The sequence below is a fragment of the Oncorhynchus tshawytscha genome, linkage group LG28 (assembly GCF_018296145.1).
Source record: "Oncorhynchus tshawytscha isolate Ot180627B linkage group LG28, Otsh_v2.0, whole genome shotgun sequence".
Lineage (NCBI taxonomy): Eukaryota > Metazoa > Chordata > Actinopteri > Salmoniformes > Salmonidae > Oncorhynchus > Oncorhynchus tshawytscha.
In genome coordinates this window covers 31,414,842-31,439,601 of record NC_056456.1, presented here as the reverse complement: position 1 = coordinate 31,439,601, position 24,760 = coordinate 31,414,842, and the positions used below count along the sequence as shown (strand labels likewise).

Genomic DNA, 24,760 nt, shown 5'->3' with positions numbered 1-24,760 from the left:
TCGCTCCATATCAAATTAGTCTGGGTACCAGTCTTTGTAGCTAACATTCCACTCCTGCCACTCCATTTCACTGCTAACGAGATTGGCCTTTTGGCAATTTCAATATTCAATATGCAGCTGGATTTAGTTGCTCATTGGTTGTTTGAAATAACATTAACATTACAACCTAATTTAATAAATAAAATAAACATAATACAAAACAAGAAACACGAACAACGCACAGACAGGAAACAATAACGCCTGGGGAAGGAATCAAAGGTAGTGACATACAGTTGAAGTCGGAAGTTTACATACACCTTAGTCAAATACAGTCGTATGAAAAAGTTTGGGCACCGCTCTGAGGCTGCATAATAATTGACTCTGTCGTCACAGAAAATGATCACAGTGGCATGCCATTCATTTTCTAATAAAAGCTGAGTACTGGGGTATTATCCAGACAATGATTTTTAGTGTAGCAATATTAAGTTGTATGAAATTAAATCAGATGTGAAAAATAGGCTATGCAAAAATGTGGGCACCATTGTCATTCTGTTGATTTACTTAGCACTGATTAATTGGAACACACAATTGGTTTGGTGAGCTCATTAAGCCTTGAACTTCATAGACAAGTGCATCCAATCATGAGAAAAGGTATTTAAGGTGGCCAATTGCAAGTGGTTGTTCTCTTTGACTCTCCTCTGAAGAGTGGCAACATGGGGGCCTTAAAACAACTCTCAAATGACCTGAAAACAAAGATTGTTCAACTTTATGGTTTAGAGGAAGTCTACAGAAAGCTATCACAGAGATTTAAGCTGTCAGTGTCCACGGTGAGGAACATAGTGAGGAAATGGAAGACCACAGGCACAGTTCTTGTTAAAGCCAGAAGTAGCAGGCCAAGTAAAATATCGGAGAGGCAAAGGCGAAGGATGGTGAGAACGGTTAAAAACAGCCCACAGACCACCTCCAAAGACCTACAACATCATCTTGCTGCAGATGGTGTCACTGTGCATCGTTCAACAATTCAGAGCACTTTGCACAAGGAGAAGCTGTATGGTCGAGGGATGCGGAAGAAGCCTTTTCTGCACACACGCCACAAACAGAGTCGCTTGAGGTATGCAAATGCACATTTGGACAAACCAGCTTCATTTTGGAATAAGGTGCTGTGGACTGTGCTGTGATGAAACAAAGATTGAGTTATTTGGTCAAAACAAGGGATGTTGTGCATGGCGACAACGACCCAAAACACTGCTCAAAATCTACCCGGGCATTTATGCAGAGGAACAAGTACAATGTTCTGGAATGGCCATCCCAGTCCCCAGACCTGAATATCATTGAGAATCTGTGGGATGATTTGAAGTGGGCTGTCCATGCTCGGCAACCATCAAACCTAACTGAACTGGAGATGTTTTGTAAGGAGGAATGGTCCAAAATACCTTCATCCAGAATCCAGACACTCATTAGAGTCTATAGGAAGCGTCTAGAGGCTGTTATTTTAGCAAAAGGAGGCTCTGCTAAATATTGATGTGATTTTTCTATTGGGGTGCCCAAATTTATGCACCTGTCTAATTTTGTTTTGATGCATATTGCACATTTTCTGTTCATCCAATAAACCTCCTTTCACTACTGAAATATTACTATGTCCATCAGTCATTTGATAGATCAAAATGAAATTGCTGATCCAAACACCCAATTATTTATAAATGTAAATCATGGAAATTGTCAGGGGTGCCCAAACGTTTTCATACGACTGTACATTTAAACTCAGTTTTTTCACAATTCCTGACATTTAATCCTAGTAAAATTTCCCTGTTTTAGGACCACCTGTAAGGGGTGCGTACTGGCGGCAGAGAAGTCAGACGCAGGAGAGCAAAAACTGTGTTTCCAAACGGAGCAGTTTAATAACAAAATAACCCACCGGAAAACAGAACAATCAAATAATGGGTCCATAACCTGCCGCACACCAGGACAGACGTGTACAAGCACTTACAACAAACAATAAACAATCACCCACAAGGACATGAGGGGGAACAGAGGGGTAAATACACACCAGGACAGACGTGTACAAGCACTTACAACAAACAATAAACAATCACCCACAAGGACATGAGGGGGAACAGATGGGTAAATACACACCAGGACAGACGTGTACAAGCACTTACAACAAACAATAAACAATCACCCACAAGGACATGAGGGGGAACAGAGGGGTAAATACACACCAGGACAGATGTGTACAAGCACTTACAACAAACAATAAACAATCACCCACAAGGACATGAGGGGGAACAGAGGGGTAAATACACACCAGGACAGACGTGTACATGCACTTACAACAAACAATAAACAATCACCCACAAGGACATGAGGGGGAACAGAGGGGTAAATACACACCAGGACAGACGAGCACTTACAATAAACAATCACCCACAAGGACATGAGGGGGAACAGAGAGGTAAATACACACCAGGACAGATGAGCACTTACAGTAAACAATCACCCACAAGGACATGAGGGGGAACAGAGAGGTAAATACACACCAGGACAGACGAGCACTTACAGTAAACAATCACCCACAAGGACATGAGGGGGAACAGAGGGGTAAATACACACCAGGACAGACGTGTACAAGCACTTACAACAAACAATAAACAATCACCCACAAGGACATGAGGGGGAACAGAGGGGTAAATACACACCAGGACAGATGTGTACAAGCACTTACAACAAACAATAAACAATCACCCACAAGGACATGAGGGGGAACAGAGGGGTAAATACACACCAGGACAGACGTGTACAAGCACTTACAACAAACAATAAACAATCACCCACAAGGACATGAGGGGGAACAGAGGGGTAAATACACACCAGGACAGATGTGTACAAGCACTTACAACAAACAATAAACAATCACCCACAAGGACATGAGGGGGAACAGAGGGGTAAATACACACCAGGACAGACGTGTACATGCACTTACAACAAACAATAAACAATCACCCACAAGGACATGAGGGGGAACAGAGGGGTAAATACACACCAGGACAGACGAGCACTTACAATAAACAATCACCCACAAGGACATGAGGGGGAACAGAGAGGTAAATACACACCAGGACAGATGAGCACTTACAGTAAACAATCACCCACAAGGACATGAGGGGGAACAGAGAGGTAAATACACACCAGGACAGACGAGCACTTACAGTAAACAATCACCCACAAGGACATGAGGGGGAACAGAGGGGTAAATACACACCAGGACAGACGTGTACAAGCACTTACAACAAACAATAAACAATCACCCACAAGGACATGAGGGGGAACAGAGGGGTAAATACACACCAGGACAGATGTGTACAAGCACTTACAACAAACAATAAACAATCACCCACAAGGACATGAGGGGGAACAGAGGGGTAAATACACACCAGGACAGACGTGTACAAGCACTTACAACAAACAATAAACAATCACCCACAAGGACATGAGGGGGAACAGAGGGGTAAATACACACCAGGACAGACGAGCACTTACAATAAACAATCACCCACAAGGACATGAGGGGGAACAGAGGGGTAAATACACACCAGGACAGACGAGCACTTACAATAAACAATCACCCACAAGGACATGAGGGGGAACAGAGAGGTAAATACACACCAGGACAGACGAGCACTTACAGTAAACAATCACCCACAAGGACATGAGGGGGAACAGAGAGGTAAATACACACCAGGACAGACGAACACAAGCACTTACAATAAACAATCACCCACAAGGACATGAGGGGGAACAGAGGGGTAAATACACACCAGGACAGACGAACACAAGCACTTACAATGAACAATCACCCACAAGGACATGAGGGGGAACAGAGGGGTAAATACACACCAGGACAGACGAGCACTTACAATAAACAATCACCCACAAGGACATGAGGGGGAACAGAGAGGTAAATACACACCAGGACAGACGAGCACTTACAGTAAACAATCACCCACAAGGACATGAGGGGGAACAGAGAGGTAAATACACACCAGGACAGACGAACACAAGCACTTACAATAAACAATCACCCACAAGGACATGAGGGGGAACAGAGGGGTAAATACACACCAGGACAGACGAGCACTTACAATAAACAATCACCCACAAGGACATGAGGGGGAACAGAGGGGTAAATACACACCAGGACAGACGAGCACAAGCACTTACAATAAACAATCACCCACAAGGACATGAGGGGGAACAGAGGGGTAAATACACACCAGGACAGACGAGCACAAGCACTTACAATAAACAATCACCCACAAGGACATGAGGGGGAACAGAGGGGTAAATACACACCAGGACAGACGAGCACAAGCACTTACAATAAACAATCACCCACAAGGACATGAGGGGGAACAGAGGGGTAAATACACACCAGGACAGACGAGCACAAGCACTTACAATAAACAATCACCCACAAGGACATGAGGGGGAACAGAGGGGTAAATACACACCAGGACAGACGAGCACAAGCACTTACAATAAACAATCACCCACAAGGACATGAGGGGGAACAGAGGGGTAAATACACACCAGGACAGACGAGCACAAGCACTTACAATAAACAATCACCCACAAGGACATGAGGGGGAACAGAGGGGTAAATACACACCAGGACAGACGAGCACAAGCACTTACAATAAACAATCACCCACAAGGACATGAGGGGGAACAGAGGGGTAAATACACACCAGGACAGACGAGCACAAGCACTTACAATAAACAATCACCCACAAGGACATGAGGGGGAACAGAGGGGTAAATACACACCAGGACAGACGAGCACAAGCACTTACAATAAACAATCACCCACAAGGACATGAGGGGGAACAGAGGGTTAAATACACACCAGGACAGACGAGCACAAGCACTAACAATAAACATTCACCCACAAGGAAATGAGGGGGAACAGAGGGGTAAATACACACCAGGACAGACGAACACAAGCACTTACAATGAACAATCACCCACAAGGACATGAGGGGGAACAGAGGGGTAAATACACACCAGGACAGACGAGCACAAGCACTTACAATGAACAATCACCCACAAGGACATGAGGGGGAACAGAGGGTTAAATACACACCAGGACAGACGAGCACAAGCACTAACAATAAACATTCACCCACAAGGACATGAGGGGGAACAGAGGGGTAAATACACACCAGGACAGACGAACACAAGCACTTACAATGAACAATCACCCACAAGGACATGAGGGGGAACAGAGGGGTAAATACACACCAGGACAGACGAGCACAAGCACTTACAATGAACAATCACCCACAAGGACATGAGGGGGAACAGAGGGGTAAATACACACCAGGACAGACGAGCACAAGCACTTACAATGAACAATCACCCACAAGGACATGAGGGGGAACAGAGGGGTAAATACACACCAGGACAGACGAGCACAAGCACTTACAATAAACAATCACCCACAAGGACATGAGGGGGAACAGAGGGGTAAATACACACCAGGACAGACGTGCACAAGCACTTACAATAAACAATCACCCACAAGGACATGAGGGGGAACAGAGGGTTAAATACACAATATGTCATTGATGGGATTTGAAAATGAAAAGAGGATCAGCAATGGCTAGTAGGTCGGTAACTTCGACCGCCGAACGCCGCCCGAACAAGGAGAGGGACCAACTTCGGTGAGAGTCGTGACACCATCACTTTATTTTAAGAATGTGAAAGGTCAGAATAATAGTGGAGAATCATTTATTTCAGCTTTTATTTCTTTCATCACATTCTCAGTGGGTCAGAAGTTTACATACACTCAATTCATATTTGGTAGCATCGCCTTGAAATTGTTTAACTTCGGTCAAACGTTTTGGGAAGCCCTCCACAATCTTCCCACAATAAGTTGGGTGAATTTTGACCCATTCCTCCTGACAGAGCTGGTGTAACTGAGTCAGGTTTATAGGCCTCCTTGCTCGCACATGCCTTTTCAGTTCTGCCCACAAATGTTCTATAGGATTGAGGTCAGGGCTTTGTGATGGCCACTCCAATACCTTGACTTTGTTGTCCTTAAGCCATTTTGCAAAACACCCCCACAACCTGATGCTGCCACCCTTGTGCTTCACGGTTGGGATGGTGTTCTTCGGCTTGCAAGCCTCCCTTTTCCTCCAAACAAATGGTCATTATGGCCAAACAGTTTGATCTTTGTCCCCATGTGCAGTTGCAAACCGTAGTCTGGCTTTTTTATGGTGGGTTTGGAACAGTGGCTTCTTTCTTGCTGTGCGGCCTTTCAGGTTATGTCGATATAGCACTCGTTTTACTCTGGATATAGATACTTTTGTACCTGTTTCCTCCAGCATCTTCACAAGGTCCTTTTCTGTTGTTCTGGGATTGATTTGTACTTTCGCACCAAATATGTTCATTTCTAGGAGACAGAACGTGACTCTTTCCTGAGGGTTAGGGTTAGGGTTAGGGTTAGGGTCCTAACCCTATGATGGCTGCGCGGTCCCATGGTGTTTATACTTGCGTACTATTGCTTGTACAGGTGAACATGGTACCTTCAGGCATTTAGAAATTGCTCCCAAGGATGAATCAGACTTGTGGAGGTCTACAATTATTTTTCTGAGGTCTTGGCTGATTTCTTTTGATTTTCCCATGATGTCAACCAAAGAGGCACTGAGTTTGAAGGTCGGCCTTGAAATTCATCCACAGGTACACCTCCAATTGACTCAAATGATGTCAATTAGCCTATGAGAAGCTTCTAAAGCCATGACATCATTTTCTGGAATGTTCCAAGTTGTTTAAAGGCACAGTCATCTTAGTGTATGTAAACTTCTGACCCACTGGAATTGTGATACAGTGAATTAATAAGTGAAATAATCTGTCTGTAAACAATTGTTGGACTTTTGTCATGCACAAAGTAGATGTCCCAACCCACTTCCCAAAACTATAGTTTGTTAACAAGAAATTTGTGGAGTGGTCGAAAAAACAGTTTTAATGACTCCAACCTAAGTGTATGTAAACTTCTGACTTCTACTGTATATAGGGAAGGTAATCAGGGAGGTGATGGAGTCCAGGTGAGTCTGATGACTTGCTGGTGCACGTAACGATGGTGACAGGTGTGCGCCATAACAAGCAGCCTGGTGACCTAGAGGCAGAGAGGGAGTATACGTGACACTCGTAAATAGAATAAGAACTATAACTAATTCAAAATCAAACATTTAGCTGTTAAGGTAGCTAGGCAATTTGTTGTATTTCGAGGCTTAAAATAAAGCAAAGATGTTTTGTGGTTGGAATTGCAGTATGTATTTAGTTCATTTGAGATTTTAGGATTAGGGTTAGACTGGAAAAACAAAAAATGGTTGCTAAGCAACCAGATTACCAATGTGTTTTTTGGAGAGGAAAAGAGTGATAGTACCAATATTTTGATAATCATTGTGATTGGAGGATAGCTGTGAGGGTTATCGAATCAGGATCAGGATCTCCTTGAGCTCATTAATGAGAGAATGTTCATATTTGAAGATGGCAAAAAGGCCAGTCTCTTTGGCAATGACAAGGAGTGGAAAGGAGTGGCATCTTAGCTATACACTGAGTATACAAAACATTAGGAACACCTTCCTAATATCAAGTTGGACCCCCCTTTTGCCCTCAGAACAGCCTCAATTCGTCGGGGCATGGACTCTACAAGGTGTCGAAAGTGTTCCACAGGGATGCTGGCCCATGTTGACTCCAATGCGTCCCACAGTTGTGTCAAATTGGCTGGATATCCTTTGGGTGGTGGACCATTCTTGATACACACAGGAAACTGTTGGCTTGAAAACCCCAGCAGCGTTACAGTTCTTGACACACTCAAACTGGTGCGCCTGGCACCTACTACCATACCCTGTTCAAAGGCACTTCAATCTTTTGTCTTACCCATTCATCCTCTGAATCGCACACATACACAATCCATGTCTCAATTGTCTCAAGGCTTAAAAATCATTATTTAACCTGCCTCCTCCCCTTAATATAGACTGATTGAAGTGGATTTAACAAGTGACATCAATAAGGGATCATAGCTTCCACCTGGATTCACCTGGTCAGTCTCTCATGGAAAGAGCAGGTTTGCCTAATGTTTTGTACACTCAGTGTATTGAGAATTAAGATATGCCTACAGAAAGCTGAGACCCTCCTCTCTTTGACAGGGCCAAGGGGACTAAGCTTCCAAAGCTGTGTTTTTCCTATGATTGCATTTTGAAATGTTATACAATCATAAAGCATTTTTCTCTCAGGCACATGGGTGGAGAGGAGAGTGGCTCGCTCACCACAGCAGCAGGCCCCAGCGAGGGCACAGGCACATGGGTGGAGAGGAGAGTGGCTCGCTCACCACAGCAGCAGGCCCCAGCGAGGGCACAGGCACATGGGTGGAGAGGAGAGTGGCTCGCTCACCACAGCAGCAGGCCCCAGCGAGGGCACAGGCACATGGGTGGAGAGGAGAGTGGCTCGCTCACCACAGCAGCAGGCCCCAGCGAGGGCACAGGCACATGGGTGGAGAGTGGCTCGCTCACCACAGCAGCAGGCCCCAGCGAGGGCACAAGCCTCCCGAGGAGGTGTGGTATATGGCCAATATACCAGGCTAAGGGCTGTTCTTATCGGAGTGCCTGGATACAGCCCTTAGCCTGGTATATTGGCCACAATGTATACCAAAAAATATTGGCCATATACCACAAACCCCAGAGGTGCCTTTTTTAAAAAATTAAAAACTGGTTACCAATGTAATTATACTAGTAAAAATATATATTTTGTCATACCCCTGGTATATGGTCCGAAATACAACGGCTTTCAGCCAATCAGCATTCAGGGCGAGCCCACCCGGTTTATAATAATGCTTGTAAAATGTTATGTTAAAATGTTAAACTTTTTTCAGAACGTCTGGTAGGCTTTAAATAAGTAGTAGGGTACAGTCAGGATAAGAGACTATTATAATACATTATAACCAGGGCATACGTGCCTGACAATACATTTAGCATCATAATGAATATCTGCTTTACCACAATAAACATCAATAAAAGTTGGATGAAACCAAGTTAAACAAATACCTCCAGGTAGATAACAAATCGTGACAATATAATCAATATCGAGACAATCTTGATTTGATACAATGTAACGCAAACTTTGCCGGTGTTTAGTGACGCTATTAGTGGTCACATGACTGAGAACCAATCGTAAAATCGAAAATATATTTACTTAGTTAGAGGGTACCGTGATATACTTTGAATCACTAAATATCTTTGAGTAGATTTACTGACTGTGGCCAGTGTCTGTCGTCTTGTGCTGAAGGGAAGATGAAGGGTATTATTCTGTTTACACTTTTGACCACCTGGTCAAATGTAGATTGCAAGTCTTGCCCATATTCTCCATCGCAGTGGTGTACCTCTTTGGACTCAGCCATCGAATGTGGGGTAAAATAAGTTCACTTGACGAGTTTCTTGTCGTAATTAAATGTGTGCAATGTTTTGGTAACACATTGACTTAAACTGTGTGTTGTGGTTGTATCGCTGTAATTGGGCTACACGTTACAACGGGTGAGAACGATATCTTCGTAGCCTGTGTCTTAGATTTGTTTTTGTGTGTTTTGATTGGTCAGGGGAAAGTGATCTCCGATCACCACTGAAGAGGCAACTGGGCAATTCCTTGGTAACGCCAAGACAAAATACCAAACAAAAACCATTGATTTCAAAGTTTAACAAACCATACAACTCTATGCACAATGACTAATTTTAAAAAATTTCACAGAACATTTTTACAAAAACACATTTACAGGAATAACTGTGCAGATACAAAGTTTGGTAACAGAATAAAACAGCAAGATTTTTGTTATGTATCTTGTTCAAAGTTTTCATTGTCCATAGAGTTGGGGTTGGTGTAACTTTGAAGTAAATGGTTTTTGTTTGGCATACATTTTAAAGTGATAAATTGGAATCTCAGCATAATTCCGTTGCTGTGGAACTGCCCAACTTTTACTTCAGTAGAGAATGAGGAAGAGAATGAGAAAAATGTATGTTTGTATATTAAAAATAATATTAAAATAGAATATCAACACCCATAATTGTCTCTACAGATTCTGCTTGACATATAGACCCTATTTAGGCCTAAAAATTCAACCATACTGTGTGTGTTTGTTAACTTGTATGGCTTTACTGTAAAGGCAACACAAATACACAGCACAAGAAACAGGTTATCAATTGAGTCTTTACTTTTGTTGTGGCAGGTTCTGAAGCAGTGCCTGGAAACCAATGCCACCAAGCCCAACACGCTGGAGCAGTCAGTTCAGGTGGAGCTGTATTATGAGAGTCTGTGCCCAGCATGCCGCTACTTCCTCACCTCACAGCTCTTACCCACATGGACCATGCTGCAGGACGCCATGAGTGTCACGCTGGTGCCCTATGGAAATGCAGAAGTATGTACACTAGGCTAGAGACGATGACTATCATCTCATGACTCTTGCTTTGATTTTGGATATAATACTTGGATGTCGTTATCAGTGAATGGAGTTGAGGAATGTTGTGTTTAGTCAAAGTAATTTCTGTTTGTTTCACTGCAGGAATCTTTTGATGGGAAGAAGTATCAGTTCACCTGCCAGCACGGTGAAGAAGAGTGTCTTGGCAACATGATCGAGGTGAGATTTTGGTAATGCTTTATTTTACATTCTACCAGGTAGTTATTTATTATTTATTAGAACAGTAATTACTGATTAATTGCCTAGCAATTACACTCATTGATGCATCACTAAAGTACCAGAAAGTATTAATGTCACCGTATAGTTTCTTAGTTACTACCGTGTAAATACCAAGTAATACCAGCTTGAACTGGGCTGAAACATGTGTTTTTTCCCTCTCTCTCTCCTCAGACCTGCATATTGAATGTGACAGGAAGTAACGCCTTCCAGATAATCTACTGCATGGAGGCCTCCACTGATGTGGTTAAAGCAGGTGAGAAGGTGAGTGACATTAACTCTTACCTTCTCTCTATCTACACAAAACCACGAAAAGACCCTACCTCAAACAATATACAGCACTCCCTAATTTTATTCTAATACCCTAGAGAAATACGAACAAAAAGTATATAGAATGGAATTAGTTTTTGTGCTTGATGATATGCTCTGCTCACATAAGATAGTGTAAGGGTATGGCTGGAGGGAAATATGAGATATGACTGGATGGCATTGTAAATATGGGGATACTTGGAAATAGTGAAGAGTGTTCTGACCACCTCTTCCCATGACAGTGTGTGGAGCTCTATGATCCAAACACCAAGTGGGACAGCATCATGACCTGTGTGAAGGGAGACCAGGGGAATCAGCTAATGCATCAGAATGCAGTGAAGACTGGTGCCCTGAAGCCAACCCACAACTATGTGCCTTGGATTGTCATAAATGGGGTAAGTTGACTGAGGCAAAATATTTGTGTTTCTTGTGTCTGCATTGCATTTAATACTTTGTGTTAACTGTATTACAAACCGCTACCAGTAAGGTATTTTACCAGTAATCTGGAAACTTTTCTCAGGAGCACACAGAAGAACTTCAGGACAAAGCAATGTCTTCACTCTTTGCTCTGATCTGCAGCATGTACAAGGTACGTTTTGGCCCGCCCAAAAACACCATTCCAATATTAACATTATAATGTCTTATCCATCCATTATTCTTTCCTTTTTTCTATGCATCTTTTTTCCTGTCTATAGAAACCACTGCGTATAGAATAGCCTTTACATATACTGTACCATTGATGGTAGGTCAGTACCTGATGAAGTTGATATTTCTTGACGCCTTACTCCTTCAAACCTTTTCTGAGTCAAGATCACTTTCGCAGTCAAAAAGCAAGAGGAGATCTACCACCCAGATTTTTTCAAGACAGACTTAACAAATGTAACATTCACCTAATAAAACAGTTCTCTAGGAAGGCGGTTTGTGCAGTATGCCTATTAGCCTACATTATCTCAGTATATTGGCTATACAGTATCTCTGGCCTGCCAATATTGTTCTTCTCAGACCATACGGTGATTTGAGCTATCCGATTTGCCAGCACAGTATGCGACCTCAGTTTAGCCACAGACCTCCTGGTCCGCAGGGCAGGTGGAGCTTGTCTTTTCAGACAAATTAAATGGTTCAAATTGGGAACACTTCACCTGCCCAGTGTGCAGGACTTGTGAATCAAATGCAACACCAATAATATACATAAAGGACAGCAAGCCTTTATCGCTTTTCTACAGAAATGTCTGGTGATGAACTAGGATCGCTATCAACCGGTTGGTGACCACTGCACCAGAGTGTGTCTGGTGATGGACTAGGATCGCGATCGACCAGTTGGTGACCACTGCACCAGAGTGTGTCTGGTGATGGACTAGGATCGCGATCGACCAGTTGGTGACCACTGCACCAGAGTGTGTCTGGTGATGGACTAGGATCGCGATCGACCAGTTGGTGACCACTGCACCGGAGTGTGTCTGGTGATGGACTAGGATCGCGATCGACCGGTTGGTGACCACTGCACCAGAGTGTGTTTGGTGATGGACTAGGATCGCGATCGACCGGTTGGTGACCACTGCACCAGAGTGTGTTTGGTGATGGACTAGGATCGCGATCGACCGGTTGGTGACCACTGCACCAGAGTGTGTTTGGTGATGGACTAGGATCGCGATCGACCAGTTGGTGACCACTGCACCAGAGTGTGTTTGGTGATGGACTAGGATCGCGATTGACCAGTTGGTGACCACTGCACCAGAGTGTGTCTGGTGATGGACTAGGATCGCGATCGACCAGTTGGTGACCACTGCACCAGAGTGTGTTTGGTGATGGACTAGGATCGCGATTGACCAGTTGGTGACCACTGCACTAGAGTGTGTTTGGTGATGGACTAGGATCGCGATTGACCGGTTGGTGACCACTGCACTAGAGTGTGTTTGGTGATGGACTAGGATCGTGATCGACCGGTTGGTGACCACTGCACTAGAGTGTGTTTGGTGATGGACTAGGATCGCGATCGACCGGTTGGTGACCACTGCACTAGAGTGTGTTTGGTGATGGACTAGGATCGCGATCAACCGGTTGGTGACCACTGCACTAGAGTGTGTTTGGTGATGGACTAGGATCGCGATCGACCGGTTGGTGACCACTGCACTAGAGTGTGTTTGGTGATGGACTAGGATCGCGATCGACCGGTTGTTGACCACTGCACTAGAGTGTGCTGTAGGAATAAGAAAGATAGTCCTTTGATTTCTGTTCTCTATCACAATCTCCTTTAGGGGTCCAAGCCTGAAGCCTGTAGTATGGCTCTGATGAAACGACACAGAAGTTACAGTTACCATGACGAGTAAATCTTCTACGTCTCAACACTGCACTATACTGCCATGTGCCTCTGTGTTTGATTGCTAAATATGGATGGTAAATGCTACCTTAAACATTTGTGGTATCAATAATGTTTTAACGCTATCAATGTTTTTTTTTTAAATCTGGTTTAACTATCAATATTACACAATTATTCAAAAATCAAGAAAATGGACGTCATGTACTGTTTCATTGCTCAATGAATGAGCCTTTGTGGAATGAGCTGTGTGAAATAAGCTCTCTGATAGCAATCCATTTTTTTATAAAGTGATGAAGTTTCACTAGCCTTTGTAAATGAATATTGGGGATGTAATGAATATGAAATTAAAGTAAACTACTTTAAAAGGACTTGGTCTTTCTTTATTAAATCTGCTTTTTATGTTGAATGTGAGTGTTTATCCTATTAGATCAGATATTTATTTTTTGACAGGCGCTGTGGGGATGAATACCTTTTTGAGTGAGTGCTCTAACTTTAGAAGGCTTTGTCATGGTTGTCATGGTTCTGCATAGCTTCGCTGAGTCTTGCCTAGGGTAGACCACAGACAAACCAGTGACATAGCAAGCCTCTTCCCTGGCGGGTTTAATAGGACTGTCTGTGCTGCTTTCAGTGCTGTTAAAGAGACGTGTTCTCCCTTGTTATACTGCTGATTAAGGGTCATGTCCTTCAACAAAATTGGGTCTGTCTATTGGAGCGCGATGTAAAAATGTAAGATCGAAAGTATGACGGCTACAAGATTTCAAGCTGTCTAATTTTTCTTTGGTTGCATTTCTTAATCAAAAACGAAATAATGGAAGACTGAATATCCTACTCACAGACCTTACACACTGATCTAAAGCTGAAGATGCTGGTGTTGTGTAGACCCTATCTAGTTTTGGATGGATGCACCATTTTTATTGAGCTGTTTGGTTATCCAAAAACATGTCATCTTTACACTATGGATTATGGTCCCAGTGTGGATTTTCTAATAGGTGTCTTTCTAATCAAATCAGAAATATGACATTCAAATCAGAAATATTACCTTTGCACCTGTTCTATGCATTGTGCTTCTAATGTGATTTATGGAAGGTGACATAGTAGCCTGTCAGTGGAGGCTGGTGGGAGGAATTATAGCAGGATGGGCTCATTGTAATGGCTTGAATGGAATAAATGGAGCAGAGTCAAACATATGGAAAACATGTGTTTGACTCCGTTCCATGAATTCCCTTGCAGGCATTACGATGAGCCCTTCCTCCTATAACTCCTCCCACCAGCCTCCCCTGTAACCTATTCTTAGAAGGTTACAGTATGTCAAAACAATTCAATGTATTTAGAGATTTAATTTGTCAAGTCACTTTTCTATCATACTACTTCTTTGATTAATCAGAATTCCACATAAATTATGAGGGATCTTGTGCTTCAGCTGGATTGTTTTTTTGTGCAGCATTGGGGAGTATGATGTCCTCAAACTCCTCGCTATTATGCATTTGACACCAATGCTATGTATAAACCCTAGATGAGTTAGGGGAAGCTGCTTTGAAGCCAAAGAGAATGCCAAGAGTGTGCAAAGCTGTCATCAAGGCAAAGGGTGGCTACTTTAAAGAATCTGAAATATATTTAGATTTGTTTAACCATTTTTATTTACTACATGATTCCATATGTGTTATTTCATAGTGTTGATGTCTTCACTAGCTTTCTACAATGTAGAAAATAAGAAAACAAAAAAAACCTTGAATGAGGAGTGGCAGGTAGCCTAGTGTTTAGAGTGTTGGACTAGTAACCGAAAGGTTGCAAGATCAAATCCTCAAGGTAAAAATCTGTTGTTCTCCCCCTGAACAAGGCAGTTAACCCACTGTTCCTATGCTGTAATTGAAAATAAGAATTTGTTCTTAACTGACGTGCCTAGTTACATAAAGGTAAAATGAGTAGGTGTGTCCAAACTTTTGACTGGTACTGTACATCAATAACATCGAACATTTATCCTGGTGGACCACTTATTGGATAACCGTAGTTTGGAATAATAATCATGATTCCTCAGTCGAGCAGAGAGTTTCTTGTCAAGATTACAGGTTACTGGAAGCCGTTTTTCAACAGCATGTTTCTTATTGTAACCAATACTGTGAGCTGTGGGGGCATGCTGGCCGCCGGCAATATCATTCAGCAAACCAGAAAAAAATGGAGGGTCCCTGAAAGGGCATGTGACTGGGCTCATACAGGTAAGTTCCAGGACCAAGGATAGCAATCTGTGTTGTATGAAATAACTTTTGAAAGACAATGAACATGAATGTGCGAGGGCAAGATATATTCCTAATCATAACCAAAAGAAAATGTATAGCATTAAAAAAAGTTCAACCATAATATTCCAAAACATACTTCTCTCTAATTGTATCCTTTATTTATTGATAAGATTATTGCATATCTTTCTTGTGTTTTCCAAGATACAATACAGTAGTATATATGTGTCACTATTAGCAAGGACATGCATTTCATGTTGCTGTGTTACACTGCCCTCTGCAGGTTGCATGTGTTGCAGTAGGATGTTCAATGGGGCCTTTCATGCGCTACTTGTACCAGTGGCTGGACAATTTATTTTTGTCAGCAATGCTCTACCTGCTGTCAGCAATGCTCTACCTGCTGTCATCAATGCTCTACCTGCTGTCAGCAATGGTCTACCTGCTGTCAGCAATGCTCTACCTGCTGTCAGCAATGGTCTACCTGCTGTCATCAATGCTCTACCTGCTGTCATCAATGCTCTACCTGCTGTCATCAATGCTCTACCTGCTGTCATCAATGCTCTACCTGCTGTCATCAATGCTCTACCTGCTGTCATCAATGCTCTACCTGCTGTCAGCAATGGTCTACCTGCTGTCATCAATGCTCTACCTGCTGTCATCAATGCTCTACCTGCTGCCAGCAAGAAAGTCCTCACCGATCAGCTGATTGCATCACTGACCATGGAGCATAGTATTTCATAGGGGAGTGTGTTTAAAAAAAATTCAAGTCAGCGTTAACAGTATACTAAGTTAAATCAATGTCAACGTGGACTGTTTGCTTGCTCTTGGAAAAGCTTGCTCATGGAAAAGCTCACAACAAAACTCACTTACCACAGTAACTTTAAAAAAAATCTTCCTACAGGTATCAGCAAGATGAAGGGCCATAGTCTGTCTGAGGGTTGGAAGAATCCAAAGACAAGTTCTGGGAGATCTACAAAGTTAGTGAAATAGTATGACTGTGTTTTTCATATCCTAGCCCTAATTATTCCCTACAATTTGGCCTTTGTATTCTCTATCCTCTTACCTGCTTGATTTTATTGTCTTTTGTTTGGAAGGCATTTATTGTATCTTGCTTTTTAATGTATTAATTTACTTGACAAGAATGGTTTGGATCAGAAGCATAGGCCCATTGTACTCTATATTTCTGCATTGATACCCCTCAAGGTTTGTTTGTGCTCCTTTTCCTTCAAGGTGGACTGGTGTGTTTGGCCCATGGCACAGGTTATCAACTTCTACTTCTTGCCTCCTAAGTTCCGAGTCTTCTATGTTAGGTGTTCCCAAGGTACGCGCAATGTCGTCTGGGGTATACCAAATAAACATGTGATTCACAGTCAGTTACACATATCAGTGTTGTTATAAGGTAATAATACATGTATAGGAGATTACATTAGTCACTGCATTTGTGTTATTTAAAAAATAAAATATTTTATTCATAGATAAGGAATAGCTTTTTCAAGCATCTTAAAAGATAGATAAAATCTTGATTATCGTTGATTTAAATTGTGTATTTTAATTTCAACAGATTACTTTACTGGTATGGCTTGAATGTATAATTTATAATATGCCTGTAGGTTTCTTGTGCTTTTTATTCAAGTTCAATGCTTGGCTTACGATATGATATCTTTTAATACAGTATGTCAATGTAGCAATCTAATACTGTAGCTGCATAATGATTGTTAAACCCCAAACAAAATTTGTATTTATAATTGCATTGTAACAGTGTGACATACAAAGTCCAGATGCGAATTTATTAATGAGATCAGTAGGCCTATAAATAAATAAGAAAAGTTTCACATGCAACCCAACAAGATCGAACAACATTATGCATAGATATGCCTACGACATACGTTTGATGTTGATTTGGACACCACAACATTTAGTTCTCCCATTGTCTCTACAACTACTTTATTCAGTCAGGCCTTCTGAGATCATTTTCGAGGAGAGACTACAGCAGAAGGCCTGAAAAGTCATTTCTTCATTTTGTATTTTAGTACAAATCCGATTAGGACCCCAATCGGCAACAGCAAAGCATGACATGGACATTTATCTCTGTATACAGAAGGGTTGTGGAGTGCATAAGGCCAGTTCAGCCAAATGTCTTAAGGGTATTATGAAAGATCTATCTATGACATGATCAAAAACAATGTTCCCCAACTGGCGGCCCCTGCGGGTGAATTTATTTGGCCGACCAAGTTTTCTGAGCCCCAAATAATATACAATATATACACACTATATATACAAATTAGTGGATTCAGCTATTTCAACCACACCCGTCACTGACAGGTGTATAAAATCAAGCACACAGCCATGCAATATCCATAGACAAACATTGGTAGCAGAAGGGCCTTACTGAAGAGCTCAGTGACTTTCAACGTGGCACTGTCATAGGATGCCACCTTTCCAACAAGTCAGTTCGTAAATGTTTTGCCCTGCTAGAGCTGCCCCGGTCAACTGTAAGTGCTGTTGTTGTGAAGTGGAAACATCCAAGAGCAGCAATGGCTTAGCTGCGAAGTGGTAGGCCACACAAGCTCACAGAACGGGACCGGCGAGTGCTGAAGCACACAGCGTGTAAAAATCGTCTGTCCTCAGTTGCAACACTCACTACCGAGTTCCAAACTGCCTCGGGAAGCAACGTCAGCACAAGAACTGTTCGTCTGGAGCTTCATGAAATGGGTTTCCATGGCTGAGCAGCCGCACACAAGCCTAAGATCACCATGTGCAATGCCAAGCGTCGACTGGAGGGGTGTAAAGATCACCTCCATTGGACTGGAGCAGTGGAAAGCATTCTCTGGAGTGATGCATCACGCTTCACCATCTGGCAGTCCGACGGACAAATCTGGGTTTGGCGGATGCTAGGAGAACGCTACCTGCCCGAACACATAGTGCCAACTGTAAAGTTTAGTGGAGGAGGAATAATGGTCTGGGACTGTTTTTCATGTTTCAGGCTCCTTAGTTCCAGTAAAGGGAAGTCTTAACGCGACAGCATGCAATGACATTCTAGATGATTCTGTGCTTCCAACTTTGTGGCAACAGTTTGGGGGAAGCCCTTTCTGGTTTCAGCATGACAATGCCCCTATGCACAAAGCGAGGTCCATTCAGAAATGGATTGTCGAGATCAGTGTGGATGAACATGACTGGCCTGCACAGAGACCTGACCTTAACCCCATCGAACACCCTTGGGATGAATTGGAACGCCGACTGCGAGCTAAGCCTAATCGCCAATATCAGTGCCCAACCTCACTAATGCTCTTGTGGCTGAATGGAAGCAAGTTCCGGCAGCAATGTTCCAACATCTAGTGGAAAGCCTTTCCAGAAGAGTGGAGGCTGTTATAGCAGCAAAGGGACCAACTCCATATTAATGGCCATGATTTTGGGATGAGATGTTCGACTAATGTCCACATACTTTTGGCCATGTAGTGTATATATATGTTTTATTGTTGAACATAAAATATTGTAAAAACACCAGCAAATCAGCTCCAAATGATTTTAATTTGGTAAATCTATCAAAGTATTCCAAAGCATAGGCCTAATAGAGAAATATTACCTGCAGTAGGCCTAATAGAGAAATATAACCTACAGTAGGCCTAATAGAGAAATATAACCTACAGTAGGCCTAATAGAGAAATATAACCTACAGTAGGCCTAATAGAGAAATATAACCTACAGTAGGCCTAATAGAGAAATATAACCTACAGTACGCCTAATAGAGAAATATAACCTACAGTAGGCCTAATAGAGAAATATAACCTACAGTAGGCCTAATAGAGAAATATAACCTACAGTAGGCCTAATAGAGAAATATAATCCACAGTACGCCTAATAGAGAAATATAACCTACAGTAGGCCTAATAGAGAAATATAACCTACAGTAGGCCTAATAGAGAAATATAACCTACAGTAGGCCTAATAGAGAAATATAATCTACAGTAGGCCTAATAGAGAAATATAACCTACAGTAGGCCTAATAGAGAAATATAACCTACAGTAGGCCTAATAGAGAAATATAACCTACAGTAGGCCTAATAGAGAAATATAATCTACAGTAGGCCTAATAGAGAAATATAATCCACAGTACGCCTAATAGAGAAATATAACCTACAGTAGGCCTAATAGAGAAATATAACCTACATTAGGCCTATGTGATCATATACAAATGAAAGCAAGGTTTGCAATGATTATGTTTTAGTGAAATATTGTATATTTCGGGACTTCTTGCGGTCAATTTGCCGTTTAATTTATTTACAATAATGTTCTGGCCCCTTAATTAACCATTCACTCAAGAAAAGAAATTGGCCCGTGGCTGAATCTAGTTGAGGATCCCTGATCTAAAACATGGTCCTTAACTAATTTCCTTGGGACTGTTTGCCAGCTTGGCTCATAGTGCAGGACCTGTGGGAAGTATGAAGAGCAACTCCTCATCAAGGTTTTCCAGCTCAATAGAGGTAAGACATTTCCAATGTATTGTTATTCCTTCATCATACTACATCTGCTGAGTCAGTTGTTCCTGGACAGCATATTGTTAGTCCAATTAATGTCATAATATTAGGTAGGCCTATTCTATAGATTTGTTAGGTCTATTTCCACTCTTGTCATATAGTGGAGTAAAGGAATACATTTGGTTTGACTGTATTTTGAAATATAATAAACATTATTATTATTTTTGTAATTCTAAAAAAAATTACAATACAAAACATACACATACAAACGACAACATACAGACGCACACAAACATCCACAACATCACCCCTGCCCAGACCCACGTGTTCACACCCACAGCTCCAGTATCACCCTTCCACATGGCCTCAAACTGCACCATTTTGTTTCTCTTTGTCACCCACACACTTTCGACATTTAGATAATAATTTATCCTCCTAGAGTTGATTGACGCACCGGTGCATCAATCTAAATTACATAGCAAAAAAATCCCCAGCAAAATCTGTCAATTTAAACTAGAGATATCTGTTTTTACATTTCTAAAGAAATAAAGCATTTGACCTTTAAAGATGGAGGATTTGTTGATTTCCAGTTTAAGTATACGTTTTTTCAAGATGATTGATGAGAAAGGCATCGTCCAACCCATCCGGTATCTCATTGAACCCTCATACGCCATGTCTTGGAATATGCAGACAGACGGATTAAAAGGCACGGATTATTGAGTCATTGTTAGTTTTACATTTAAGACTTGACTCTGCCGTTGTGCTGTAGAATTTGTGAATTCTGTCTCTTGTGTAATAAATTATATACATTAGTTTATGCTGGATTAAGTGTACATTCTCGTTAGTTTGTTAGTTATGTTCCAACATTACCTCCATCTTGTGCCAATATTAGTTGTTTTCAAGCTTTGTTTCCAATAGTTTATATTTGTTTCTAAGAGACTGTCAGTTAGATATGCTCTCTGCAAGGTTTTGTTTAAAGCGCCTTCAGAAAGGATTCACACCCCTTGACTTTTTCCACATTTTGTTGTGTTACAGCCTGCATTTAAAAATGCATTAAATTGAGACGTTTTGTCACTGGCCTACATACAATACCCCATAATGTCAAAGTGGAATTATGTTTTTGTAATTCATGTCTGGCAAAAACCAAACACTGCATTCCACAGTAAGAACCGCAGACCAAAGGTCAGCATGGTGGTGGTAGTGTGATGGTTTGGGGATGCTTTGCTGTCTCAGGACCTGGACGACTTGCCTTAATAGAAGGAACCATGAATTCTGCTCTGTATCAGAGAATTCTACAGGAAAATGTCAGGCCATCCGTCTGTGAGCTGAAGCGCAGCTGGGTCATGCAGCAAGACAATTGTCAAAACGCACAATCAAGTCTACATGAAAATGTCTAAAAAGCAACAAATTTGAAGTTTTGGAATGACCTAGTCAAAGTCCAGTCTTAATCTTAATTGAGATGTTGTGGCAGGACTTGCAGTTCATGCTTGAAAACCAACAAATGTCACTGAGTTAAAGCAATTTTGCATGCAAGAGTGGGCCAAAGTTCCTCCACAGCGACGTCAGAGACTGATCAACAACCTCAGGAAGCATTTGGTTGCAGTCATTGCAGCTAAAGGAGGCACAACCAGTTATTGAGTGTAAGGGGGGAATTACTTTTTCATACAGGGGTGTTGTGTACTTTTGTTAATTAAATAAATCAAGTAAGTATATTTTGTTTTTTGTAAACTCACGTTGCCTTTATCTAATATTAGGTTTGGGTTGAAGATCGGATAACATTCAGTATCAAAAATATGCAACAATAGGGGACCAGAAAAGGAGCAAATAATTTGTCACGGCACTGTATGTAAATTGTATATTTCTGTATTTAATTTTCAATAAGTTGGCAAACATTTCTAAAAACATGTTTTCACTTTGTCATTATGGGTTATTGTGTTATTTCTAGGTAAGAAATAAAATTAGAAATAAAATAAGTCAAGGGGGTATGAATACTTCTGAAGGCACTGTATCTTACCTATCATATGAACATCCTTTTCTGCATCAAATAGGATTCCCTCAAGATTATTCTGATATCCAAAAGATTTGATTGAAATTTCTTGATATGAAAATTTGAAGTTGCATGTATTTGAAAATATCTACATGGGTCAGTCCAAAATTGTTTTTTAATTCGGTCATGGAAATAAATGCATGTCCTATTACCAAGTCATTTACAGTTTCTATGCCTTTAGTTTTCAATGTAGACCAATTTATCAGTGAATTGTGAAAAGCTGTCCAAGGAATGTTCCATAGGGTTCCATTATGTTTAAAGGGAGGGATATTGGTTCTTGTACAATAAGTTACATTTACTTCCATGTTGTTATAGTGTTATTAACTATCAAGTTGTTAATGTTCCTAGCTACATCCTTAGAAAACAGACACGTGAGAAGATTCTAGGGATGATCATGCATATCTTCAACATGTACCCATTGTTCCTCTTTAGTGCATTTAACTATACTGTATGTTACAAGTAAAAGCCCTGGGTGGTGAGTTGATACAAATCCTAAGTATTTTATATTTTTGGTGGTCCACTTAATGGATTGCTGTAGATCATGAGTTATTCTTTTTTATTTTTCCTGTTGTCATTATTTCAGTCCCAGCCTCCCATCCTTGCCCATTATTTCCCATCCTTGCCCATTCTTACCCAACTAGCCAAGCTGGTTCCAACCTCCCATCATTTCCCACCCTCCCCTACCTTTCAGACACACTTACACCCACCTATCCATCCATCCTTCAACTTACTCATCCATTATTATTAATTTCTGCCCAACATATACCCCATGCATTCACACACCCATTCTCTCTCACCCTTCTAAATATATTCAGATTTGTTTTTATTTATGTTGTGGGACTGGCACCGTTTGAAAATAGAAGGGCCTCCCGAGTGGCGCAGTGGTCTAAGGCAGTTGAGAGCAGCCCGTCTCCTCACTCAGCCTCCTGTCCCGTCGAAACTCCACCCAGGACATCAGGAAGAATGCAGAGCCAGAGCAGCCCGTCTCCTCACTCAGCCTCCTGTCCACTAAGAGCCTGGAAACCATCACTAGCTGCTATCCAGTTAGTCACATGTTTTTTTGCTCTTGGGCTCAATTCCAAACCAATGTATCTTTTTACCCCTATGTCCTTGTTAGTCTTGTGGTTTGTTTGGATAGCTGATCCCTTCCATTCCTCTCCTCCCTGTGGTGTAGGGCGAGTGGGAAAGTTAGATGATGAAGGGGGGCTGGATTTAGAGCCTCGCAGTTGGAGTAGTGCTATCTATCTCTTTCCTGTAATGCTTGCCTCAACTTAAAAATGCATCTGAAATACTTTGATACTTTGAAATAGTAAAAGGGTCCCAATACAAGTCCTGCACATTCCCACTGGCATATCTGATTGGATGCAATATGAACATATACAGTAGGAGCCCTATTGAAATATTAAAAGCTGTGTGTGGCTCTGTTGAAGGTCTGGTAGGTTTGACTGTCAACTTCATGCTTGTCATGTCTTCCTCCCTAAATGGAAACTAATAATGACCTAAAACAGGTCAACTAAAACTACAGTCATGTAAATTATATTTCAATAATACAACAGCAGACAAAACCCATATGATAGATCTCACTGATTAATCAAAGATCACAAGATTCACTAATGACTACTTGGGCATCTATCTCCCTTGGGAACAAGTGAAATACTGTGTCTGTGTGTGTGTGTGTGGGGGGGGGGTTACTTCCTGGTTCAGGAGCTTTCTGATTGGACCAGCAGTAACATTGTGCTAACATCTTCCCCCTCTGTGCTCTGTGGTTGTTGTTGTTGTTTTTTGAAGAGAAGAGGAATGAAGACATTCCTATTTCATGGTCAGTTTTATCTCCTTGTTATCAGCCAAGCATGTGAGAAGGGTAGGAAGATCTGTTTTTCCACCAACAATTGAACTTTTTTGTTTTGCTGCATGAATTGTCTATTCCTGTCTGCTGTGGTTTGAATCAAATCTTGTTGCATTATTTTGGAACACAATGTAAAATTGGTAGTATGAAAGGGCTGGGTAATGGAACAACAAGCCGATAGAGGGTGCCAGGTCGTATTGCAATATGAGGTAGCATTGACAACAGTGGCTCATGGTCTTTAAACGCTTCTCATTGTGACCATATGTGACTGGGTTGGTAGCCAATACACTCTCAAACTATTACAGTATACAGTTCGATACAGTTCATTGGACTCCAAACATAATGTTATCAAGCCTGTGAATGTCAAACATTTAGAATTGTGTTTAAAGAGTGTACTCTTGAATAGATGTGTTGTGGCTATCTTATAGCCTTTATGTTGACCTAACTGCTAATATCTCCAATCATCGCCCTCATGCTTGTTCTCACGGGGAGGCATTTATGATACACTGCTTTCTTTCTAAAGCAAAAATATATAAAGCGAAATAAACTTCAGCTGAAAAACAAGGCCTTTTAATGCAACAAAAGCATTTAAATTGAGCTGTATTTAATCTTTTATTAAAACAAATCTTAGTGATCTGTCGAAGGATGCTTTGAAATGTTATTCTTACTCTGGAACAAGAGGTTTGTTCAGACATTTACCCTGACATTTACCCTGACATTTACCCTGACATTTACCCTGATATTTACCCTGACATTTACCCTGACATTTACCCTGACATTTACCCTGACATTTACCCTGACATTTACCCTGATAT

General features: G+C 41.6%; 1 protein-coding gene and 1 pseudogene across 1 annotated transcript; both read left to right on the top strand.

The window, feature by feature from the left end:
• The first annotated feature begins 9,224 nt into the window (after positions 1 to 9,224).
• On the top strand, positions 9,225 to 13,714 carry LOC112244639 (gamma-interferon-inducible lysosomal thiol reductase). The gene is made up of 7 exons (XM_024412365.2): positions 9,225 to 9,446; positions 10,256 to 10,444; positions 10,589 to 10,663; positions 10,895 to 10,984; positions 11,272 to 11,424; positions 11,550 to 11,618; positions 13,285 to 13,714. The coding sequence occupies exons 1-7, from the start codon at positions 9,330 to 9,332 to the stop codon at positions 13,354 to 13,356; spliced, it is 765 nt and encodes a 254-aa protein (XP_024268133.1). The 5' UTR covers positions 9,225 to 9,329; the 3' UTR covers positions 13,357 to 13,714.
• Positions 13,715 to 15,348: 1,634 nt separating this feature from the next.
• On the top strand, positions 15,349 to 23,291 carry LOC112244637 (annotated as a pseudogene).
• Positions 23,292 to 24,760: the final 1,469 nt, after the last annotated feature.

Excerpts from the sequence above, each read along its gene's own strand:
- LOC112244639 (XM_024412365.2), top strand. The coding sequence starts at position 9,330 with ATGAAGGGTATTATTCTGTTTACACTTTTGACCACCTGGTCAAATGTA. Across the intron at positions 9,447-10,255 it reads ACTCAGCCATCGAATGTGGG|GTTCTGAAGCAGTGCCTGGA; the intron begins GTAAAATAAGTT and ends TTGTTGTGGCAG. Across the intron at positions 10,445-10,588 it reads TGCCCTATGGAAATGCAGAA|GAATCTTTTGATGGGAAGAA; the intron begins GTATGTACACTA and ends GTTTCACTGCAG.